At 49.9% G+C, this 25,390-nt stretch overlaps 1 protein-coding gene and 1 long non-coding RNA gene across 3 annotated transcripts; one reads left to right on the top strand and one right to left on the bottom strand.

Annotated features, from left to right (window-relative positions):
- Positions 1-1,829: 1,829 nt before the first annotated feature.
- Positions 1,830-5,354, top strand: LOC139079650 (uncharacterized). The gene is made up of 3 exons (XR_011533429.1): positions 1,830-1,921; positions 4,302-4,396; positions 5,085-5,354. It is a non-coding gene; the product is annotated as an uncharacterized lncRNA (long non-coding RNA).
- LOC103543689 (SPOC domain-containing protein 1) lies at positions 3,573-23,790 on the bottom strand. 2 transcript variants are annotated; one of them, XM_070595802.1, is made up of 14 exons: positions 23,294-23,790; positions 13,726-13,902; positions 13,224-13,262; positions 13,010-13,070; positions 12,606-12,696; positions 11,674-11,833; positions 11,448-11,564; positions 9,532-9,657; positions 7,289-7,442; positions 6,917-7,067; positions 6,460-6,595; positions 5,807-5,896; positions 5,348-5,534; positions 3,573-4,413 (listed from the first exon to the last, which is right to left on the bottom strand). In XM_070595802.1, exons 2-14 carry the CDS (start codon positions 13,807-13,809, stop codon positions 3,746-3,748), a joined length of 2,064 nt encoding a protein of 687 aa, XP_070451903.1. In that variant the 5' UTR covers positions 13,810-13,902; positions 23,294-23,790; the 3' UTR covers positions 3,573-3,745. The 2 variants fall into 2 exon arrangements, with proteins under 2 accessions (XP_070451903.1, XP_070451892.1); XM_070595791.1 differs by having other exon boundaries at positions 23,479-23,744.
- Between the last annotated feature and the right edge of the window lie 1,600 nt (positions 23,791-25,390).

Here is a 25,390-nt window from a genome sequence, read left to right as displayed (position 1 = left end):
AACGCCTCCTCTGCCTCTCCTCTGTGCCTAGCAGCCAAGGCTGTTAAGGTTATAGAGGCACTGGGAGAAAGAAGAGCAAGGAGAAGGAGCTTCTCCCAGAGCAGGAAGGTGAAGTTAGACCCAGGAAGGACTGCCCAGCTTTTGAAGAGGCTGTCTGGAACAATTAGAGTTCAAATAAGAACAAGAACTTCCAGGAGGAGGTCTGCTGCTCCATCCCAGCCATGCTCGAGGAGTCCTCCTCAGCCTCTGCTTTCATAGCCCCAATGACAGGGAACTCACCACCTGCAAGGCACTGCTACACAGCTGCAGCAGTGATGGGGTTCTCTCTGCTGAGCTGACCTCTGCCTCCCCCTACCCCAAGTCACAGCATAGGAGTCCCAATTGTCCACAGTGAGGACACTGAGGCCCAGAAAGGGCAATGGAGTGGCCCTGGGGTCCCCCAGTCCTCTCTGGCAAAGGCTCAGATATGTGGCTCTCCAAGCACAGTCTGTGCCTTCAGACTCCCACTGGACTCTGCTCCACCCCAGACATCTCAGTCCTGGAGGGGACTTTCTTGGTCACTACCTTCTTAGCTCTGGTCTTTAAACTTCCCAACCTCAGCTGCCACTGCTGCAGCCACCTCAGGCTCCAGTGCCTCTGAGACAAGAAAACAAGGTTTCTGGACACAGTTGGCCCCTGAAAGAGACAAGAGTGTAAGGGTGTGAACATGTGTGTGGTGGTGGTGATGGGGTGCAGTGGGGGGCGGGGTGGCCATGCTTCACCAACCTGGTCTCCGGCCTCCAGGAATGATAAACAGGCAAACCCATAGTCCTCGTCCTGTGCCTCAAATCCAGTCTGCCCTGACATCTAGAAGATCTTCTCGGTCTTTACTTGTCATGTCTTGAGCTGATAAGGAAGCAGATCTGCTTTGGCTGGGTCCTGAGAGGAGCTGGTCTCCATGGAGGGAGGGAGGGAGCTACCACTGAGCGCCTACTGTGTGCCAGAAACAGCAATAAGTGTATGCAAAAGTGGCATCTCATTGAACCCTCACATAATCTGACGAGTTAGAGATTAGTATCCCCATTTACAGAGAAAGAAACTGAGCCATAGAGAGGGGAACTAAACTTGCCTAAGGCAAGACAGAAGAGAAAGGACAGAATTGGGATTCCAATCAGGTCTGTCATTGCCTGGGGAGGCTGTGTGTCTTTGGTCAGGGGTACCTGGACAGATTCATGCCAATGGTTCAATAAGGTGATCGGGGTGCCTGGAACCCGTGGTCACTATTACAGTTTACCCACCCACCCCAAATCTGGGAATATTAATAAGCAAAACGCTCACGCATGCACAGCCCACGTGCCCATCAGGCGGGATGAGACAGAAGCAAAAGGAACTGTCCAGGGATCTTTGCCAAAACAAGTTCGGCCCCGCCTCTATGTTAATGACATGCAGATATATGTAAATTTGTACAAGAATCGGCTCAAACCTTGGGAGCAAAGGGGTGACACAGGAGCGGTTGCTATGGAAACCCCAAAGCGACCCTCTCCTTCCCCCCACCGCACAAGCAAGCGCATGGACACGTGCACAAAGACCCAGGGTTCCTCGCTTCCGAGCCCAGAGGATCACGGAGTCGCGGAGGGTGTGGAGCGGAAGGACCCTCGGAGGCGGTGTCCAGCCCGGGGAAAGCTGAGGCCCGGAGAAAGCCGCAGGGAGAGCAGCGTCGTGGGGCGCCTTCTACTACAACCGAGGCGAGCTACGTGGCCCTTCGGGTCCCTGGAGACTCCTACTCAGGCCTAGCAACGTGAGCCCCGCCCAGCGTTGCCTAGCAACGCCCTTCGAACCTAGCAACCGCTGGCCACGCCCCCTAGCAACAGTTCGCCTAATCCGCGTTCCTAGCCTCCTCTGCCAAAAGAAAGGTTGGGGGCTAGTGGACTAACGCCAAAAGGTGGGTGGAGGTCATGTTGTCCTGCGCTCAGCCTCGAAACAAGCAGCAGGATTTCGGGGTCCACCTATAGCCCTCTCCTCGGGGCGAGGTGCTCGAGGGCCCCACTATGATCCCCATTTACAGACAGGAAAACTGAAGCTCCGAAGGGAAGTCCCAGCACAGAGTACAGAGCTTGTTCTTCCCTCAGTGCCCCGGGGAGGCAGCAAACCCTCTCCCGTCTCCCTGGGTGGAAGCCCTGGGCCTGGAGGGAGGGGGTACACAGCTGTCTCCCCCAACCTGCCCCAACTACCCTAGGAAAATGACCCAAGTCCCCGACTCAGAATCCAGCTGTAGGTTGCACAGTAATTTGTATTATTTACATATAGCACCGAGGCTGTGGCGCTCACAAGCCCTTTCCGAGCAGGAAAAGTTCCCGAAGGAGCTCCGCCCCCTTCCCTGTCCAGTCCCCTCTCCCTGTCCCACCCCGCACCCCACCCCCACCCCCGCTTCTGATCGCTTCAGCTAAAATCCCACACCCCCCCGCGCCCCCCAGCTAGGCCTCCAGTCGGGCCAGCCCCGACCTCCATCCCAAGGCCGAGGGCCCCCTCTGCTGTCGGCTTTGGGTAGGGCAGCAGCAAAGCTCAAGGGGCAGAGAAGAGGGATGGCCCCGAAAACCAACGGCCCGTCCTTCCCAGTCCAGCACGGCGCAAGGAGAGGCTAGGACACCGGCAGACTTTGAGAAGGAGTGGGCAGGGGTACATCCCTTCAGACCCGGGGAGGGGAGAGGAAGGGGTGAAGGGAGGGGTCCTGTCAAAAGTTCTCTTCTCCAAGCCAGGCCCTGCTTCTCCGTGCTGGGTTAGGCAGCCAGCGGGCAGCTAGTTCCCGGGGTCACTCCCCAGACTCAACTCTCCCAAGGTACACCCCACACTGAGATGCTTTACAATTGTGGCTGCTGTTAAGAGCTCATTCCAGGCCCCAGGCAGAGCAGCACAGTCAGCCCTAACACCAGCCTCCATTCCCACCCTGAATGTCCACACCCCAGGCCCACAGCCTGGGCTTTCTCCAGTATCAGTCTCCGGCAGTTGGCAAGGCGTAGAGAGGAGTCATACTATATGGATCTCCCAATTTCCTGAGACCCAACACACGGACATGCAATCAGACACACACACATGTACACACACACATGCTCACAGGCACATGCACACACAGAGACCCTCACAGATGCACAGACACAGAGACACATAGGGAATACGGTGGTGCCCCCCGAACTATCCAAAGGCAAAAATCTTGGTAACCGAAAAATTTTAAAACCATTGCAACTTGCTCACTTTTTTCTCCCTAAAAATCTCTAGGTGTCCATGCCCCTTCAAAAGCCTCATTTCTCTCTCTCCCCCACCCTAGTCCTGCCCTATCTCCCGTTACCTCTTCTTCCTTTTAGTTCAGAATACTTGCAAAATGTTTCCAGAACCCACCAACGCAACCACTGTGCCCTGGGGCACAGCAGGACACAGTGATGGTTCGGGACCTCAGACCAGCAATTGTAAAAGGCTGCCTGCTCCATTCCCAGCACTTTAGCTCTGCTACATCTGTGCACACAAACTCACAAACACACCCATCCTAACCCACACCTAGCCGGCCCAGTGTCTCTCCTGACCAGTCAGCAGATGCAGTCTCAACTTTGCCAAATTCTTTATTGAACCAAAAATCAACACCAAGCAGACTGCAGAACAGGAAACTCACACAGCTGACCCTCCCCTTCCTTGGCCCCTGTCTCTCTCCCTGGAACAGCTCAGGGTTCAGCACTGGTGAGGGAATCAGAGCCCCTCTCCTGGTGGGTAATGGGGCTCAGGCCTCTCCAGGGAGGAGACACACAGAGCCAGCTCCTTCTGTAGGGTCCAAAGAGGAATCAGGAGCTGGGCCAGGGGGCTCTGGAGCTGCAGGGGGCTGGCAGAGGAGGCCAAGAATTCCAGGGGCTGCAGGAGGCTGGGCAGGGGGTGGGAGAAGGAGTTCCTGGCCTGAAGACCTCAGTGAGGCTTGGAGCTGGTGGCTTATGGTCACCAAGGATTCGAGATGCTGAAGCAGGGCTTGGTGGGGACAAGAGGCCCTGTGGAGATGCTGGCCATGGCCAGCTGGTGCTGTTGAATAGGGATGCCCAGAGTGGCACCAGCCTGGTTTTGGGGGCCACTGCCCTTGCCCACGACCCTCCCAGGTCTCAGGCTCTCCCCACAGTCTCCCCCTGCCTCTGGGGGGCCTCTCCCAAGCACAAATTCCCTTTGGTGCCAGGCTGCCTTTGCCCTGGCTCTGGCGCAGGACACCCCCATGGGGACGGGAGCGCTTCTGGGCCACATGCGGCCTCCTATCCTCCGGCTGGTAGTATCTCGTCTCCACTTTTCTGTTGAAGGAGACCACCTTGCGAACCTTCCCCCACAAGAGGCTGGACTCTGCCGTGTCTGGAAGCCCTGCCTTGGGAAGCAGCACAACCAGCAACAGGCTTGAGTGAGTGACTTCCAGGCCTGGGGAAAGAGGAGGGGAGAGACCAGAGGCCTGGCAGGAGAGAACGCATAGTCCCCAGAAGCTGCATTCTGGCTGCGGCCGGAGGTCTGGAGGTCAAACCCCAAGAAGGGCTTTCCAGCAGTGAGATGGGGCCCCTGAGATGCTGGGACAAGTAAGTGGGAGGGGGAGCCTGTCTCGGAAGATTTTGCTCTCAGCATAGGAAAGGCTGAGGGTGGGGCATGGATAGTTGGATCTCAAGACTATATGGATTCAGAGTCTACCACATTGTCCCCAGGAGAGGCAGCCCAGAAAGGCCAAGCACTCTGCTCAGGAATGGGTACAGGCCATCCCTGGATGGCCACCCCCACCAGGCATTTTCCCAGAGCCACACCCTGGAGGGCACCCACACACAAAGGCCAAGCTTGGCCCAGGACAGCTGCGGTGAAAACATCCCTCCTTCCTGTCTTAGGGGAGGCTTTCAGTTAACTGTTTGTGGGGCCTGCCTCTGTGCTGCTGTGTCCGGGTCAAATGCGGCCGTCCCATGCATTTCTATTCAGGGTGCCTAACTGGAGAGGCAGTACAGTGTGTGGCTGGGCGCCCAGTTGCCACAGCCATGCTGCCTGGCTGGGAAGCCCGGCTCTGCTACGGACTGGCTGTGTGACTCTGGGCTCATGCTTTCTGCCCACCTCAGGTTCCTCATCGGTGAAATGAAGAAACTTATAGTACCATTCTGAGCGGTTATTTTGAGGACTAAATGAATTAACAGAAGTACAGCTTTCAGAACACTGTCTAGTAGGTAGTAAGCCATATACAAGTATGAGCTGTTCTCGTTATTATCACATTAACCTGTGTCAGGAGTCCCTTCTGAGGCCTGCCTGCCTCCATGGAGACACGGAAACGGTGTCAACCATACCCTGTCAAGTGAGGGACATGTATGGGCATCAGGGCACTCACCTGGGCCTCCCAGACGGCGAAGTCTGGTGGGCAAGGGCTGGAAGGCAGGCAGGGGCAGCAGGACCACCCCGACGTGTTCCACAGCAGCCAGCCCGTGGCTTTGCTTATTGTTGAGGTAGGAGTAGAGCAGGCGGCAATTCTGGGTGTCCCGAGCTCCGTGTGGGCACAGTCTGACCACACAGACGTCCTGCGGTTGCAGGAAGAGAGCACCTTTAGGAGTGGTCACCCTTTGCTCCTGTGAACACCCCTGGTCTCGTCTAAACCTCTGAGAACCCTGTGAGGAAGTGTGTCCCCACTTTCCAGAGGGACTTGCCCAGGGTCGCACAGTGAGTCTGCAGTCACAATGGGAACTAGCCTTGGATATCCTACCCCAGGCCTCTGCTCCAGAGGTAGAGAGGGGGCACAGGGCTGGGGATATGGCACTAGGAGAGGAGGTGGTGCCCAGGGGTGGGCGGTTACCTTGGCCTTGGCTGGGCAGATGCTGGCCAGAAGGTCCCAGACAGTGTTGGGGGGGATGCAGCCTGCTGAGCGGATCACCTCGGGCAGGGCCTGGGGGCAGGTAGGATGGCCAGTCAGCCTCCCTGCTTCCCACCCACTTAGGGCAGACTCAATACCAGCCACCCAGAAGCCACAGACTGTGGCAAAGAGGATGGGCAGGCACTATATCAGGACCCCAGTGGTTGCCCAGGAAGCCCTTGCCCCTGGAAGCCTACAGCCTGTCCTGACCAATCTACAACTTCTCAGAAGCCCGTGACTCCCTCCTCTAACCTCCCACCCTCATCCAACACTTTAGCTGATCATTCAGTCATTCAACAATCACTCCTAAAACCCTCCTCTGGGCCAGGGAGGTACCAGACTCCTCTCCTGGCCCCTTCTTGCTTTGTGCCTTGGGTTACAGGGAGTCCTTTACCCACGTGTGTCTCTGCAGGAGTGGGGCTGGCATCTCATTCGCCCCATGCCTAGCACAGAGCCAGGCATGAAGAGGGGACCAATGACTTGTTTTAGAATGACCGAGTAAAAGAATGAATGAATGAATGAGTGAATAGGGGTATAAGTAGCTGACTGGGCTGATCAGTGTGTGAGGGAGTCCCTGGTGAGCAAGGCAGGAGTACCATGATGAGCTGACAGCTGTGTCCTGAGACCAGCTGGGCCTTGGCCCTGAACCGCTTGATGGAGAACATGTCCAGAGTCCCTTCCCAAGGCAGCTGGCTGGGCAGGGCCTTTGTGGGACCAGTAGACACCTGGAGCCTAGAGGGAGTGACAGAGGGACAGGGCCAGGCAGAGCAGGTCATCAGCACTTCTCCCGGCACCTCCTTACGTTTCAGAGCAGGTCCTGTGTCCCCTTGGTGGGTGCTGGAACACTGGTCCAAGGATAGCCTCATGCAGTGGGAGGAACCACTAGGCTGGGATGGTTAGTTCCATTGCACAGATGGGGAAACTGAGACTCACAAAAGAGGGAGGATTTGCCCCAGCATATGGAAAGAAAAGCTGGAGCTTTGTCTGCTGCCCGAGCAGGTGGCCTCCCCCACTGACCATGCCAGGTTGACCCCCTCCTTGCCTCCAGCCCACCTGTCCTGGGACTCCGTGGGAGGCTTCTCCTCAATTTGGGGCACCTCTGGAGAGGACACAGGGGCTGGGCTTGGGGCTCTCTGGAAGACACTGTCCCCCAACCTGCTGGTGGCTTTGAAGGAGCCTGGCAGCTCACACGAGGGCTCCCAGTCTGCAAACAGCAGCGACAGGAGCTGAACAGGGGGAGGCAGCTTGGCTGAAGCCAGCCCAGGGCTTCAGAACCAGGGTTTGGACCAGGGTCTTTTTGAGGGGACCTGGGGCACAGGCATCCCCACCCTGCCACCTTCTCCCCAGGCCACAAATCCCTGTTGCTGCTGAACCCCACGGTCCGGCCTGCCCACCACCCTGCTCCACTCTTGTGTCTCCCCCAACCCATGCAGATGCAGCAGCTGGGGTCTAGGAAGTGGTGCTCATGCTGCTCCGTGGTGTCCGGATGCTGCTCCGTGGGGTCCTCATGCTGCTCCGTGTTGTCCTTTGACGTGGCAGACAGGGCCAGTGGGCTGCAATCTTTGGACACCACGGGTTCCTGGGAGGCGCAGGAGGAGAGAGGGGTGGATGGGGAAGGCGAGTGGGGAAGTCAGCAGCCCTCTATGAGTAGGCAGCCTCAGGGATGTGTTTTTATTTTTCCAAATAATTTATTCTTTTCTTACAAAAGTACTACGAACTTGTTAAAAAAATTTGGAAAGTACCAAAAATTTGAAAATTAAAAAAAAAAAATCCCCCCTTGTCTGACCACTCAGAGACAACTGTCGATATTCTGGTATTCCTTTGTAATATTTTTTCTATACACAGAGTTTTGGGGCTCCTTTGACTAAAATCACTGGGATTAAATATTCAACCTCGTATTCTCATTCTGTCCATGAGTTACAGCAGAGACATTTGCCATGGTATATAGTCCCTGTAGACACACACCGATGGGGTGGACTGTGGCGTACGCGGCACCTCTGCGGCTAGACAACTGGGTTGTTCCCGAGCTCTCACTATTACTGACAGTACTGATGCCATCCTTGCACAGAAAGCATTTTCCTAAACTTCCAATTATCACCTTAGGACAAGTTCTAGAAGCAGATGACCAAATCAAAAAGAAAGAATATTTTTAAGACTCATGCCCATTGCCAAATCAGCTTTTTTCTTCATAATACAAACAGCTTTAAACCCAAAACAAACATTGCTTTAGGAAGATTTAAGAAGATGCTGAAACTCTACTCTGGTCTGATAAACCACCTGCAGAGCAGTGCCAAGGCCCTGGCTTTGAGGTCAGACAGCCTGGGTTCAAATCCACCACTGCCAACCAAGTGACCTTGGGTGAATGGCTTCAGGTTCCTCACCTAGGAAATGGGCATCACCTGCCTCATAGGTCATCGTGAGGGTGGAAGGGGCACTGTTTGTAAAAGGGGCACACGGTAGGTGTTCAATAAGAAATAAAGATTACTCCTGTGTGCGACATTCCCCTCTCCAACTCTGCCACACTCTCTCTTTCTCTCTTGGGCAGGGGCTTCTCTCCCCATCTTCTTAGCTCCTCCCGTTACATTTACATTCAATTTCCTCAGGGAATACAGCCTGGTTTGGGGTGGGGAGCAGCCACCCCGCCTTAGGGCTCCTCTCTGCACAGGCAGTGGTTCTCCTGGCTTGGATGTTGGGTGGGGGGAGCAGGGATTTTTGTGTCACGTTCACTGCCATTTTCCCAGTGAGCATGGCTCAGGGGGCCAGCCCCACACTCCCCGATCCTCGACGCACCACTGGTTAGACTGGGGTGAACGTGTGACCTGCGGAACACCCAACCAAAACCAGAGCGGCCTTCCTCCGAGTGTGACTGAAGTGAGCCGAGAGGGAGTTCTCATTGGCTGCAGGAGGTTGAGCTGATGGGTTCACTGGCACGAGGGCCGCCGAGCCCCCATGCCAGGCCATGTGCAAGATGGACATGAGGGGGCCGGCCTCGTGGCCAAGTGGTTAAGTTCGCACGCTCTGCTTCGGTGGCCCGGGGTTTGCCGGTTTGGATCCTGGGTGTGGACCTACACACTGCCCATCAAGCCATGCTGTGGCAGGTGTCCCTGATAGAAAAACTAGAAGAACCTACAACTAGGATGTACAACTATGTACTGGGGCTTTGGGAAGATAAAAAAAAAAAAGATGGACATGAGGATGGAGCAGATGCCCAGCGACAAGAGAAGACTGGACCATCTGCCCTGGGCTCTGGTGGCTCTCCACCCGCAGCACCCCTAAGTCCTCCCACCTTCCACCGAATAGGGCAGGTCTGTCTTCTTTACATCCAGAAAAGTCACTGCCTCAAACAGTGTGGCCCTCCCACTTTCCAACAGAGATCCAGTCGCCATGTCTGAGGTTGGGGGAAACAGCAGTGATGGCATTTACTACCACTCACACAGGGTGCCTTGGGGTTAGGCCAAAAGGGGGGGCCCAGCACTGAGAGGCAGTGACAGGCCCTGTGCTGGAAGCTGGCTTGCACCATGCTCACCTGGTCATTACCCTGCTTTACAATGAAGACGGTGGACCTCAGAGTAGGCAGGTGACTTGCCCAGGGCCACAGAGCTGGTGAGGTGAGGAGTGGGATCTCTGGGCGCTGGCTCTGCCCTGCACCAGGTCAGGCTCCCACTTACCACCAGGTCCTCCAGGGTCAACATCTGGTCCGTGTCCCGCAGGATCTCAACTTCACCCTTGTGGGTCAGTTTGGAGGCCGGGAGCTGGCACGGCTCCTTCTGTTGCTGCTCAATGATCTCCAGGCCCTGAGGGGGCGGAGCAGCCCAAATTCAGCTGGGGTTTGGGGGTCTCTGGCCACCAAGAGCCCAAGTGCTCACTTTCCTCCCACAAGTCCCCTCCTTTGGTTCCCCTTCCATGAGGCCTTCCTCTCCTCCACACTTTAGCTTCGCTCATTCTCACCTCCACCCTCAGACCTACCTCTCCATATTCTACTCCTTCACCCTCCACCTCAAGCCCTGCCTCCTCCAGGAAGCCTTCTTGAACTTCGCCTTCACCAGCAAGTCAATTCTGCTTCCGCCTGCCCTTCACCTTCTATCCTGGGAAGAGCATGGTGCAGTCGACAGAGTACAGGCCCCGGAGCGCCACCTGGGCCATTAATAAAGACCCACAAAGTAGTGTGGGCTTGGGCAAGGACTTCACTGCTCTAAGCCTCAGTTTATCTGTTCTCTAGGAATTCAATTAAGAGCCTGATATTAAACAGTGTATGTAGAGTGCTTCGCCCGGAGCCTGGCTCATAATAAATGCTACTTGTGATTCTTACCATTAGTCAATGTCATCCCATCTGAAATGTTTCCTGAAAGCCTGTCTCTCCCTTTCTAACAACCCGGGAGGACAGAGGTCCTCTCCTCCCAGCACAGCTGGCTTCATGGACGGGGGCCCGGTGCTTAATGCCGTCATCACCCTGAAATTCTTTTTTCTTTTTAAGATTGGCACCTGAGTTAACATCTGTTGCCAATCTTTTGGTGTTTTTTTCTTCTTCTCCCTAAAGCCCCCCAGCACATAGTCGTAGATTCTAGTTGTGAGGGCCTCTGGTTGTGCTGTGTGGGACGCCGCCGCAGCGTGGCCTCATGAATGGGGCCACGTCTCCACCCGGGATCCGCACCCAGCAAAGCCCTCACCGAAGTGGAGCACACGAACTTAACCACTCAGCCATGGAGCCGGCTCCTTGAAATTCTTAATGGTTGTTGAACAAAGGGCCCCACATTTTCATTCTGCACTGGCCCCACAAATTATGTAGCTGGTCCTGCTCCCTGGTCCAATGTCTGGACAGAAGCTCAGCCTACAGTGGACGGCTTCACCTAATGGGTTCTAGTTATTTATTCCAATCAGCCCAGTGTCTCCCAGAACAGGGGCCTTAGCACCCCACCCATCCCATGGCCTACTCCCTAGGTCACTGGTTTCTCACTGGGCCACCAACAACCATTAAACAAGCATCCCCAAAGCTCGCTCAGTGCCCACCTTCCCTGCCCCTGAGCAATTCCCAGGCAGAGAGAGACCCATGGGGTATATGGGGGTGTAACTGTGAAGTCCAGGGGCCGTGGGGTCCCTCACCCAGCCTGGGGGATCAGGAAGACTTCTAGCCTTTTCTGGGGCTTCTGAGGCTGGGATGGGGACAGGGCCACCCCACAGGGTCTACCCCCTCAATGGTGGATGACAATCCTGGACTCCAGACTCCAGACCATCATCCCAGCCCACCCCCTCCAGCCCAGCTCCATAGAAAAGCAAGTGCAAGACAACCCCTCTCAGGGTGTCACCTCTCTACCGAGTTCTCCATCTCCAATCCCTTTCATCTCAGCCTCTTTTCCTTCTTTTTTTTTTTTTTTTTTTATGGGGAGAGTCTCTCTTACTCTCTCTCCCTGTCTGCCTGCTCCTTCCTTCTATTCCCTTGCTTCTATGTTTCTGTCTGTCTATTCTCCCCTGTCTTACCGCCTTCCTCCTCACTCTGCTCTGTCTCTGTCTCTCCCTGCTCCATCCTCAGGCCAGCTGCCTCCCTCCCATGTCCCGTCGCCTATCCCGAGTTGATCCAACAGCTCACCCTTTTCTCCTCCTGGTCCCGCCAGTGGGCCAGCCTCTGGGGGGCCAGCTGGATCGAGCTCATTTGCACCAGGCCCTGGGGGGTGACGTCTCCATGGACCACTTTGAGAAACAGGTCCTGCAGGGGCAAGGGCAGGGGCTGCACCACACAGCTCCGAGAGCCCCCACCCCAACATCCTGCCAGGACCGCTGAGGAGGGGCGTGGCCAAGCCCAAAGCCCGGCTCACAGGGTTCCTGGGGTCACGCAGGTTGAACAGCAGGCTGCGGTACTTGGTCTTGTAGCGGCAGTTGGTGGCTTGTGTCAGGTCAAAGAGGGCTGCCTCGATGCCAGCAGCGATGCCCTCCACCGCCTCCTCACTCAGCACCAGGTCTGGGAGCTCCTGAAGGCTGTGGGGTCAAGGGCAGGGCCATGGCACTGAGCCCGTGGGGTCACCCAGGCACTGAGCCCGAGAGGGAGATACAGGTGGGCAGCACGGTCTAGGCCAACTCCGGTTTCTATTCTGAGCATTTTCCCACATGAATCCATTTATTCTCACCCCAACTCTGTGAGCAAGAACTATCATTCTCCATTTACAGACGGGGCGACTCGGGCTCAGAGAATAGATAAGGGGCTTGCCCAAGGCCACACGATTAGTGGCAAAGCAAGATCTGACTGCTCCCCTATGCTCCAGCCCTGGCCAGTGGAACTGCGGAATGCGTGGAGGGGAGGGTAAGACATCAGTCAGAGCAGGGGACGAGTCCTGGCCCCGGATGTAACCCTGAATCTGCCACTGACTTGCTGTGTGGCCTTTGTAAAGTCCTGCCCTCTTTGGACCTAGTAAACAAGAGCTCTGGGCTCAGATCTCTGAGATGCTCCCAGCACAGAGTCTCATTGTGTCCGAAAGCATTTGCTGCGGGTGACATCCACAAGGACCTGAGCAGACGCTGAGGGCTGCAGCAGCTTAATGGGAAAACCATGACCTTGACGTCAGAGAGACTCAGGTCAAATTTCAGCTCTTCTCTGGCTCACCATGTGGGCGAGTGACCTCACAGCTACAAAATGGGGTTAGTCATACACACAGAAGCCCTTAGAACATGGCAGGGCCCTGGGAGGAGGTGGTATGTGAGGGCAGCCCATCAGGATGTCCTGGATGTCAGGGAAGCAGGGAGCAAGCCTTACCGACTCCACAGCACCTCCTGCATGGCACGAACCACAGTGCCCCGTACCCCAATATCCAGGGGTTTCTTCTCCTGTTGGGGCTGAAGCTGAGCTGTGGGGAAAGAGAATCACAGGCTCCTAGGGGAGGCTCAGGGGAAGGGGAGGGGTGACTCAGTGCTGAGGGGCTTTGGCAGACGAGGGAGGGGTACCGCCCTCAGGGACCTAGGATGTCTGGGATATCTGTCTGGGAGCTGAGCCCAGGCAGCCAGCAGCCCCCACCCCTTGTGGAAGGACTTCAGACTGACTGCGGGGCAGAGAAGAGTCCTCAGCAGGGGCTGGGGCCAGGAGCAGGGCATGTGCCCCTCCAGTCCCAGGAGTCCCTGGAAGACAGTCGGCGGCTGGGGGTCCCCCTCTCTGGCCCTCACCTGGGTCCTCTCCTCCATCTCGTTCACCAGGCTCCCTGTCTTCAGCCTCCACTGGGCCGCACTGTGGGGGAGGGGTGAGGACTGAGGCCCTGTCTCTGGGACAGCCTCCTGGCTCCAGGGGGACACTGCTTCCCCCAGTCCCCTCCTCACTCCACCATTCTCCCTGACTTGTACTTCAGTGAGAGAGGCCACTCGGCAGGGCAGAAGCACTCACCCCTGGACGCACAGCACCGGCCTGAACAGGAACACACTCCTGCAAGAGGAAGAGGATGTGGAGAAGAAGCAGGGGCAGGGGGTGGGGGGTCCCCTGAAGGGAAGAGAATGACTTCCCAGATGGCGGACGGGGTCAGAGAGGCCACCGAGCCCCAGGCTGTCCCTCCTGAGGGAAGACGCTAGAGGGCCTTGGGATGGCAAGACACGCTGGTCCACCCAGAACAAAGGTCAGTGAGGGCTCCCTCTCCAAATGCGCTGGAGGCCCAGCCCCTCCCTTGCCGCCATCCAGCCCCTGAATTCAGTAGTGCAGGGGACAGAGCTTGCAGATCCCCGGGCTACCAGCCAGGTAGGGTGTAACCCGTGTCTGGCGATTATGTTCTGCTTGACCATGAGCAAGTCACACCAAATTTCTAGGTTGCAGTGACACCTCTGAGAGTCACTATGAAGGCGCCTCTCTCAGTAGGATTAAGCAACATCACCTGTGTAAAGACCCTGCTCTGTACCTGGCACCCAGTGGGCCCCCGGGCCATGGGCCTTTCCTTCCTTCTGGGCCTCTGGGCGGGTGAGGCTGAGCTGACCTCCATCATGTTCTCCAGAACCTCCAGCTTCGGAGGTTGTGGCCCCCCTGCCTGGCCACGGCTGATGGCCCCCAGGAGGTGGATCACAGCCCCGGAACCAAGCTGCAGGGGGAGAAGAGCACTTCAGAACCCAGCGGCGCAGCCCTTCAGAGAGCTCCCCTCACCTGGGATTGTTGAACGTCACTCTCTCCCGCTGGACTGTAAGCTCCATGCGGACAGGGAACATGTGTCTTGGGCCCCACTCTATACCCAATGCCTAGAAAAGGCCTGGCACAAAGTAGGGTTCAAGAAATGTCTGTGGACTGCCTGGCCTCGGTCCCAGGAGAGGAGCCTGGCTTTGTTCCCATCCTCTCACTCCCAGCCAGGTTCAGAGTAACTGGACCCTGTACCGACACCCTTCTCAATCTCCTGACTAGAGATGCATCTCACCAGGGTGGGCAGATCCTGTTCTGAGTGCACCTTCACCTCCTTAAAGCTCTTGTCATTCCCCTTTTCAGGGGTCACTGACTTGCTCTTTGCCCCTCCCCTGAAGAAGCCACATGGCAAACAGGTCCATCATCTCCTCTGAAAGACTGCCAATCAATCACCCCTCTATTGCCCCTGAGAGAAAGCCCTTCAGGACCATTTCAAGGTGCAGAATGGTTTTTGGTCTTCTAATGAGCTATAGAATCTATCCTGCTCCCTTTTTTGCTTTGGCTACCAGGAAGCTCAGTGTTAACTTTGAACCTAGCAATTCTGCCTTTCCAGGATTGGTAGAGGGGGAGAGGTTGCTGTAGCAAGATTTCCCCTTCTCTTCCCCCTTTTCTTGCTTCTTTAGCTTTTTATCCCATTTTAAGTATGTTTTGATCCTTCTCATTTATTGCAAACCACAGGGAACTGTTTTGAAAGCATATAGGTCTGAAAACTAATCCTTAAATGAATTATCATGAATGGCCAGGTACCAAGGTTTGGGGGAAACTAGAAGTCTGAGATTTAGCATCACAGGAAGTGGGGAGCACTAGGATGCTCTGGAGGAGCGCAGGCCAGGGGGCCTTGGGTGGTCTCTACTGTAGAAGACCCCTGCCACCCCCCTGGACGTGAGGAGAGGGAGCAAGAAGAGCAGGAATAAAAAGTGAAAACGTACGTAACACACATGCTTCACCCCATGGGGCATGCTCGTTTCCTCCTTGGAGAGATAGAGGAGGCAGAGATTAGAATTCAAAGGACCCAGGGACCCTACTGCAGGGAATTCACGGGATACTCACACAAAGGTGAAAGACGCATGTTCACTGTTCACTGGGTTGGTATTTACAACTAAATTTTAGTACGATCCAATGCCCATGGAAGGGAGAATGATTAATAAACAATCTCACATCACACTATGGGTTCTAAACGGCCATCACAAAGGGTGAGTCATAATCAAAACTACCATTAATCAGGGGCTTATCAAGTAGCTGGCCCTGGAGGAAGCACGTCATCCGGGATCTTATTAAGGTCTCAGAACACGACCATGAGGTATGCACTATTTCTATCCCCATTTTACAGATGAGGAAACTGAGGCTCAGAGAGGATCTGAAAAGTCCCATAGCTACTCAGCGGCAGAGCTAGGATTAGAACCTAGTTCTGTCTGAATCCAAAGCCCAGCCACTTAACTGCTGGGCTATGTGGAGAGCACGGACAGATGTGGAGAGATTCATGGAAAGATGTCAAGGCATATTATTTGGAAAAAAAAGAAAAAAATAGGTTATGGAACAGTATCTGTTGCATAAGCCCATTTATGTAAATATATATTTATAGACGCATAATAGAGGTTGTCTCTGGGAAATGAAATTCCAGGGGGACTTTCCTTTTCTACTTGTAGACCTTGGGTATTTATGCTATTCAAAATGAGCATTTTTTGAATTACATTTTTTAAATTACAAAACAAGTTCAGAACAATGTGTGTACCGTGCTACTATGTGTGGTAAAAAGAGAAAGAAAGAATTTTTAAATTTGTGTTTGCTTGAATTTGCATAAAATATCTCTGGAAGTATCCACAAGAACCTAATAATCGAGGCCCCCAGTGGGAAAGGGACGGGGAGCTGCGAAGGAGATTTCACTTTTTTTTTTTTAACTATGAATCAGCCTTTCAAAAAAGTAGATAGAGAAAGAGGCAGGACAAAAGAAAACAGGGGACATCTAGAACAGAAGCAGGAAAGAGATTAAGAACAGCCCGTCCAGTTTAAAACTTTTTGGCTGGCCCCTGTCTCAGGGGTCCGTCCATCATTAAGAGGCTTCAAAACAACGGCGAGCAGAATCAGACCAGCAAAGTCTTTAGGTACTGGACTTACAAGACCAGAATACAAATATGTATGTATAATATGTTTAAAGAAATAAAAGGAGAAGTCGAACATATGAGTGAAGGGCAAAAAAATATAAGAAGAGACCAAGCAGATTTGGTTGGGAACCAAACACAATTTCTGGAAAGGAAAAATATGATGACGATGATGATGATAATTAAAAACAATGTGCAGGTTTAACAGTATATTAGACACAGCTGAAATAAGTTAGTGAACTAGAAGATAGATTTAAAGAAATTATCCAGAATATTTACAGCACAGAGACGGTGAAACACAGTCAATGAGACACAAAGGATAGAGTGAAAGGGACGAATTAATCTAACTAAAGTTCCAGAAGGAGACAGGAGAGAGCATTGGGCAGAGGCAGTATTTGAAGATATATGGCGAAGAATTTTCCAGAATTGATAAAAGGCAACAATTCACAGATTCAAAAAGCTCAGTGAATTTCAAGCAGGATAAATAAAAGTACATCCACACCTAGACACACCACAGTGAAAGGGCTCAACACCAATGATACAGAGATCCTAAAAGCATCAAGAGAAAAAATAACAGCTAACGCTTTAATAGCACTGAAAATGTGCCACCACTGTGCTGAATGCTTTCCATGTTAGTTCCCTGAATCCTTCCCACAACCCTGTGAGCTAGGTACTGACATTATTTGTGCCTCCATTTTACAGAAGAGGAAACTGAGGCACAGAGAAGTTAGTCAGCTTGGCCAGTGTCACACAGCTAGTAAACCAAAGAGCTGAGACTTAAATCCAGGCAGTCTGATTCCAGAGGCCACACCTTTAACCACCACACTATCATGCCTCTCACCAAGACACCTACAAAGGAATGGCAATTAGACTAACAGCTAATCTCAACAGTAGCAACGGAAGGCAAACCATAGTAGAATAATATCTTCAATGTGCTTAAAGAAAATAACTATCAAATGCGGACCCTGACAAAATATTTTTTGAGAATGAGGATAAAATAAAGATATCACAGAGAAAACCGAGTTACTGTTTTTCTTGATAATTTTATTTTTCTCAATAAACACAATATTCAAGGATGAACCTGAGGCAGAAGGCAGGAAAAATGATGCCAGATAGAAAAGCTGAGATGTAAAAAGGAATTCTGAGCAAAGAAAATGATAAATATGTTGTTAAATCTAAACAAACATTGATCATAGGAAACAGTAACAGTGTGTAATTTGTAGGATTAAAACATAAGATAGGATCAATTGCCTGGATAACAGCAGCACATAAATTAGGAAGGGCGTGCCTGGAATTAAAGCATTCCAAGCTCCTCATATCATTTCAGAGGAAGATACAGGTAGTGAGACAGGATGCAGTAAACAGTTCCTCCAAGAGGGTCCCTGGCAACAGCAAGTGAAGCCACTTCCTCTTTTCCGGGAACACCAGACAAGTGCCTAGGGAGGCTCAGGCAAATACCAACTGCCAATCAACCAGCTCCAAGCCCATAAAGCAACCCATCCCAGCAGCTATACAGCAGTACCCCAAACGCCTGAGGGGGCTGGTCGGCTAGTTTCCACCACATCAGCCTGGCTTGCTTTCCCAGCGACCGACCCATTGGTATTTCACCCGATCAGCCTGATCTTCCTTTCTCAGCAAATCTTTGTGAACTCTCCTGACATGCTCTTGAATTCTTTCCTGCGCGAGGTCAAGCACCCGCAGCAGGGGCTGGGTCTAACTTGGGACTAGGGTTCCACCCAGTCCGGTATCAGTAGTAACTACCTTATAGTTTGATAAGTCAGGTATTTGTGTTAAAATTTCTAAAATAGCACCAGAAGAATGTAAAGAGGGCACAGAAAACTTCCCAACTACTAGAGGGATAAAAAGGAATAAGAAAAAATAATCAATCTGAAAGGAGGCAATAAAAGGAGAATAAGTATAGAAAATGCAGGAAATACGCAAAGCACCAAATAAGACAGTAGGAATAGATTCAAATAAATAGGTAACTACAACAAATGTAAATGGACTAATATTTCAGATAAATACAAAAATTAGAGTTTTAAAAAAAGGAAATCCAATTATTTATAAGATATTTATAAGACCTATTTATAAAATACAATGCAAAGAGGTTAAGAGAAAAAAATAGAGTAATATGTGAATGGGCAAACACTAACCAAAATAAAGATTTGTAGCTACATTACTATCAGATAAAACAGACTTTAAGGCAAAAAATACTAAGAGGCAAAGACCTCACTACATAATGATAAGCAGTTTCACCAGGAAGCTATAAAAACTCTATAAATTTATAAGCATCTAATAACATAATCTCAAAAAATATAAAGCCAGAATTGACAAAGCTACAAGAAAAAAGACAAAATCTACCATTATAGCAAGAAATTTTAATGTGTCTCTCTAACATTTGATAAATCTAAGCTAACAAAATAATCAGTAAGGATAAAGAAGATTTAATGAAAACAATTAAGCTTAATCTGTGTACATATATAGACCACGGTTTCTAACAACTAGAAAATGCATATTCTTTTCAATGACACATGGAACATATATAAAAATTAAGAATAGCCTGGGCTATAAAGCAAATCTCAACAAATTTCAAAAGATTAGTATTTTTTAGACCAGCACTGCCCAATAGAAATATAAACATGAGCCATAAAGTTTTCTAGTAGCAACATTAAAAAAAGGTAAAAAGAAACAAGTGAAATTAATATTTTACTTAATGCAACATATGCAAAATATTATTTCAACATGTAGTCAATATAAAAAATTATTAATGAGATTTTAACTTTTTCCCTGTACTAAGTCATTGAAATCCAGCGTGCATTTTATATTTATAGTACGTCTCCATCGGACTAGCCAAATTTCAAGTGCTCAATAGACACAAGTGGCTAGTGGTTACCATATCAGAAACTCAGATAAAGATCACATTTTCAGACCACAATATGATTAAGTTAAAAAGCAATAACAGCAGTCTATACAGAAGTTGAAATATAATCACGTACAGCTGAAATTTATATAATGTTATAAACCAAGGTGACCCCAATTAAAAAATTATTTAAAAAAAGCAACAACAGAAAATGAGAGAGAAAGAAAGAAATCCATGTGAATGGAAATTAAGAAATACACTTCTAAATAACACATAGGTCAAAGAAAAATTGTAATAAAAATTATGAAATATTGAGAATTGATGATAAGAAAGACTATATATTAGAGTGTGTGGATGCAGCTAACATGATGATAAGGGGTTCCTTTTTAGCTTTAAATGACTTTATTAGAAAGGAAAAGAGATGGAAAATTAATAAACTAAGCATAATTTTTTCCCCTGCTTCTTCTCTGCCAATCCCCCCAGGACATAGCTGCATATTTTAGTTGTGGGTCCTTCTAGTTGTGGCATGTGGGACACCACCTCAACATGGCCTGATGAGCGATGCCATGTCCATGCCCGGGATCCAAACCTGTGAAACCCTGGGCTGCCGAAGGCAGAGCACGCAAACTTAACCACTTGGCCATGGGGCCGGCCCCTAAGCATAATTTTTAAGATATTATAAAATACGAGAAGAAGTGGAAAGAAAGATGACACTCAAAACAAACATACAATGGAGAGGATCAACAAAACCAAAAATCAGTTCTTTGAAAAGACTATTAAAAAACAGACAATTATTGGGGCTGGCCCCGTGGCCGAGTGGTTAAGTTCCCGTGCTCCACTGCAGACGGCCCAGTGTTTCGTTGGTTCAAATCCTGGGCGCAGACATGGCACTGCTCATCAAACCACGCTGAGGCAGCATCCCACATGCCACAACTAGAAGGACCCACAATGAAGAATATAGAACTATGTACTGGGGGGCTTTGGGGACAAAAAGGAAAAAAATAAAATCTTTAAAAAAAAAATAGACAATTCTCTGGCAAGATTAAGGAAAAGAGGGAAGATACAACTGACAACAGGAAAAAAAAATAGAGGAGGACTGGCATAGATGTTAGCTCAGGGTGAATCTTCCTCAGCAAAAAAAAAAAAAAAAAAAGGGAAGAAAAGAAAACATCAGTCTAGACTTTTTTTTTAACCAGTGATTCTACCAAAGTTTCAAAGAACAAATAAGTCCAATTTCATACAAATTATTGCGGCAAACAGAAAAAGAGAAAACACTCTTCAATTCATTCTATGAAGCTGGCAAAGCCTTGATACCAAAATCTCATAAGGATAATGAGAGAACAAATCATTTCAGGACAGTTAACTCATCAGTAGAAATGCAAAAATTCCAAACCAAATATTATCATAACGAATTCAGAAAGTGTAAAAAAGATATAACATGATCAAGTTGAGTTTATTTCAGAAATGAAAGACTGACATTTTAAAAACTCAACTCATTAAATTTACCACATTAATAAATTAGAGAATAAAAAGCGTATTATCTAAAAAATGCAGAAAACGTATTTGTTAAACTATACTGTCCATTCAGAATAATGAGCAAACCAGGAATAGAGCAAGCTTCCTTCACTTGATAAAGAGCATCTATGTATAAACATCGCAAACATCACTCTCATGGTGAGACGATGACCACACTCCCTTTAAACTTCAGAAGACGGCCAGGGTCCCCACTATCACCACTTCTATTCAATCTTATACTAAAGGTCTTAGCCACACAACAAGGAAAGGGGCCGGGGGAGATGTAAGAATTGGACAGGAAATAAAACTGTCATTATTTGCAGATGATATGATTGTCTACATAGAAAACAAAATCCTAATAGAGAAATTATATGAATTAATTAAAAAGTTCAGAAAGATTTCTGCAAAATCAGTTGCATTTTTATACACTAGCAACAGGTTTTTGTCGTTAGTGCCGTCAAGTGGATTCCACTCCTAGTGACCCTGTGGACAGCAGAGCGGAGCCCTGCCCAGTGTTTTTGCACCATGCTCTCACCTCCCAGCGCTCTATCAGACAATGCTCTGCTGCTGTGCACAGGGTTTTCATGGCCAATTTTTCAGAAGTGTGTGGCCAGGTCCTTCTTCCTCATCCTAGTTGGGAAGCTGTGCTGAAATCTGTCCACCATGGGTGACCCTGCTGGTATTTGAAATACTGGTGGCAAAAACTTCCAGTATCACAGGAACATGCAGGCGCCACAGTATGACAACAGTCAGACGGGTGGTGTGGTTCCCTGACCGGAAACGAACCTGGGCCGCAGTGATGAAAGCGCCAAATCTTAACCACTAGACCCCCAGGGCTGCTAGCAACCGTTAGAAACGGCAATTTTTAAAAGTTATCATTTTATAGTAGCATCAAAAAATATAACATAATACAATAAGACACTACGTGCCTTCAGATGGAAAGACCACAATACTACCTGTAAAGCGGTCAAGCCTTAAACTTTGAACCCGAATCTAATCAAAGCTCCAGATTCAATCACCTGTTCACAGGAAATACGGAAGACAGGCACAGGTCTAACTGTACCATGGGGACACAAGAAGCTACAGGACAATCTAGCTTCTTCAAAAACAGACTGCTGGTGGGGCTGGCCCCGTGGCCGAGTGGTTGAGTTCGCGCGCTCCACTGCAGGCGGCCCAGTGTTTCGTTGGTTCGAGTCCTGGGCGCGGACATGGCACTGCTCATCAGACCACGCTGAGGCGGCGTCCCACATGCCACAACTAGAAGAACCCACAGCGAAGAATACACAACTATGTACCAGGGGGCTTTGGGGAGAAAAAGGAAAAAATAAAATCTTTAAAAAAAAAAAAACAGACTGCTGGAAAAACAAGATATGGAGAGAGACCCTATACGTTAAAAGAGGCTTAAAAGGCATATCAACCACTTGCAATGTGTGGACTTCATTGAGATCCTGACTTTAAAAAGATAAACTACATTATCTTTGTGAGACTACTGAAATTTGGATACTGAGTGAATGTTTGATGAAATTAAGGAGTTATTGTCAACTTTTAGGCAAGTTAACACACGGTTGGTAGCATTGGGTGATGAGTACAAGGGATTTCATGCCAGGGGCCAGGTATTCTTTTCTGAAAAGAGTCAGAGAGAAAATATTTTAAACCAAATATAAGGTCTCTATTGCAACCACTCAACTCTGCCATTGTAGCATAAAGTCAGCCAGAGACAATACGTAGGCAAACAATCACGTCTGTGTTCCAATAAAACTTTATTCACAAAACCAGGTGAGGTGGCCAACCCACGGGCCATAACTTGCCAATCCCTGCTTACAATTCAGTCTACTTTTACATATATTTGAAATTTTCCAGAACAAGTTATGTATAGATATAGATATAGCTATAGTATTTAGGATTAAATGTGAAAAAGATATACAAAATTTTTATGAGAAAATATAAAACTTCACTGAAGGACATTAAAAATGATCAAAATAAATGGAAGAATATACTATGTTCATGGATTGAAAGACTCAATATTGTAAAGATGTTAATTCTCCTTAAACTGATTTATAGGTTTGGTATATTTCCAATCAAAATCCCAACAGGTTTTGTGTGTGTGTGTGTGTGTGTGTGTAAACTGACAAGCTGAGTGTAATATTTATATTAAAGAGCAAAAGAATATAAAAGCAGAGATCCTCCAGAAAACAAAAAAGTTGGGAGACTTGTCTCACCAGATAATCAAGAACTATTAATAAGCTATTATAATTAACATGGTATAACTTTAGCAAAGGGAAAGAAATTTGAACGAGATGAGTATAGGGAGACCAGAAACCAATCCCACATACATGGAAACTGAATTGCCATCTGGGTATCCAGGGTCCGCCAGGATTCGGCCTATTATCTCGATTCTCTGGTTATTTGTTTGACTCCCTTCATCGGACTATGAGATCCCTGGAGGAGTTCCCATGCTTGTTGAACAAATTATAATAAAGTTCCATAAAAATCCAAACCCCTTAGCCAGGCCTTTGGCAGCCTGGCTCAGAGCATGAACCCTGGAGTCATACAGGCCTGGATGCAAACTGTGGCTCTACCACTTATTTGCTGTGTGACCCTGCATGAGTCACTTAACTTCTCTGAATGTCAGTTTTCCCAATCAGCAAAACAGGGGTATTAATACTGACTTTTAACACTATCGTGAGGATTAACTATGAACTGATGACACGTGAAGTCCCTGGTATACATCAAGCACTCAGTAAAGAGAGCTACTCTCAGGCTGCCTGGAAAGACACACTCCTCCCTCCCAACCTCCTAACATCCTGCAGCTGCAGACGGGGTACCTGAGCCTGGGAGCCCAGGTGGGGCCCGAGGAGCTGTGTGCCTCCCTGGTTGTGATGGGTAGAGCAGGGGACACTGGCAGAGCTGCTCGCCCCACGTTCCTGGCTGTCCCATCCACAGAGCAGCTCCAGACTGCACGGGCCACTGCGGCGCTCAGGACAGAGAAGAAAATGGCGCTTCAACCCACCTCCTCACACCCGTCCAAGGGGCTCTATTTCAGGCCAGAATGCCACAACCTGCCTCTCCTACCAGATTCCCAGCCGTTCTGGGGCCCAGGTGAAGCCCCCATTCCCTAGAAGAAGCAACTACGACTCAGAGAAGAGGCATTGTGTCTAAAGTTGCCCTGTAGTAAGAAACAGAGGCTGACCCTGAACCTATGTGTCTGCCCCCAGCACGAGTCAGGCTGCCTCCAGGAGAAGGTGCTAGGGCCCCAAAAGGGGCTCCAGACTAGCTGGGGACTATACCCACGCCTGCCCCTGCCCCACTCAGCCCCGCCCTCAACCACCCGCCTGTCCCTGTCACAGCCAAGCCTGCATTCTTCTCCTGCAGCTGGCACCAGTTGCCATGGCGACAGTTGTTTGGGAAGCTGTGGGATGACCGGCTATGCCGCAGAGTCAAGGATGGGGCCCAGAGGAGAGAGCAGCTGTGGGCTGCTTCCACTCAAGGCAGGCGGGAACCTGGCTCCACCAGCAAGCTCAAGCAACCCCTCAAAACACTGCAGACCCAGGGATCCCAATTCTGGGCATCTGGCCCAAATAAACAGTCTGAAATGGGGAGAAGCCAGACGCGCAGGGACGTTCACCCCAGCATTACTGAGAGCAGGACAAAACTGTCTGCTGATAACAGGTAACATTTTTGAGTATTTTTCTTGTACCAGTCACCGTGCTAAATGCCAAACGCGCGTCATCTCATTTGCTCCTCATCACCACCCTGTGAGGTAAGGCCTTCTAACACCCCTGTTTTGCAAATGAGGAAATTACGCTCGGAAAGGTGAAGCCACTTGCCTAGGTCATTCAGGTAGTGGCAAAGCCTGGACGGCACGCTGGACTGTCGGCCACCAGGCTTCGTGCTCTTCACTACAGGACAGCGGTCGGAAATGAGAGGGGGAGGCCTAGCCCATCCTCTAGTCCCAGCAGGGGCTGCGGCTCTGACAAATAGGTCTGGGGGCTGCTACGATGCAAGGTTCAGGGAAAGGACGGATTCGCCAAAACAACATGTACCAAGTTGGAAAGATCTTCAAATACTATAGCACTTGAAAAACAAACAAAGCGCAAGTCCCAGAACAATGAAGCGCAGGATGTGCCTATTTACATACAAAAAGGCGCCATAGCAGATGGCCGTATATGTGCACAAGTTCAAAAGAGGGAGACTGGAAGGATGCTATCCATTAACAGTGGTTATCTCCAGACGAAGGGCCAGGGGGCATTCAAAGGCAATTCCTCATTCTGTGTTAACAAGTCAATTGTGAAATTTTTTTTAAATACCAAAAAAAGTTAAAATATTAGACACACGTGATCCCATTTCTCGGTGAAGAAAAGATACATATGCACAGGAAAAAGATGGAAGACATATACCAAAATGTCAACAGGAGATAGCTCTGAATGCTGGCATTTATGGGGATTTTTATTTCTTCTTTATTTTCTGTGATAAGCACATAGTAGGTTTTTTATTAAAAAATTAATGTTTTTGAGTGATGTTTACGAAGACAATGTACTAGCATTCCAATGTCTTTATACTACCAAACAGTGGTGAACGGCACAGGCAGCTCACTGGTTCCTATCCCAGTTCTACTAATTTGCTGTTTGGCCTTGAACTAGTCGTTTTCGCTCCCTGAGCCTCAGTGTCCACCTCAGTAAAATGGGTACATATCAATAGCCCCTACCTCATAGGGTTCTTAGGAAGATTGAAGATAAAGTGCTCAGCACAGGGCCCAGCCCACGGTAAGCAGGCCAGGTGCTATTACTACCGTGATGCTCATGGGGAATATGTTCAACCAGGCGGTGCAGCAAGCTCTCCAGGCAGACTGCCTGGGTTTGTATCCTGGCTCTGTCATTTACCGGCTGTGTGACCTTGGGCCTATAACCGTACCTCTCTGGGCT

Source organism: Equus przewalskii, chromosome 2, assembly GCF_037783145.1.
Source record: "Equus przewalskii isolate Varuska chromosome 2, EquPr2, whole genome shotgun sequence".
NCBI lineage: Eukaryota > Metazoa > Chordata > Mammalia > Perissodactyla > Equidae > Equus > Equus przewalskii.
The sequence above is the reverse complement of the archived record's forward strand: the minus strand, read 5'-3'. Positions and strand labels throughout refer to the sequence as shown.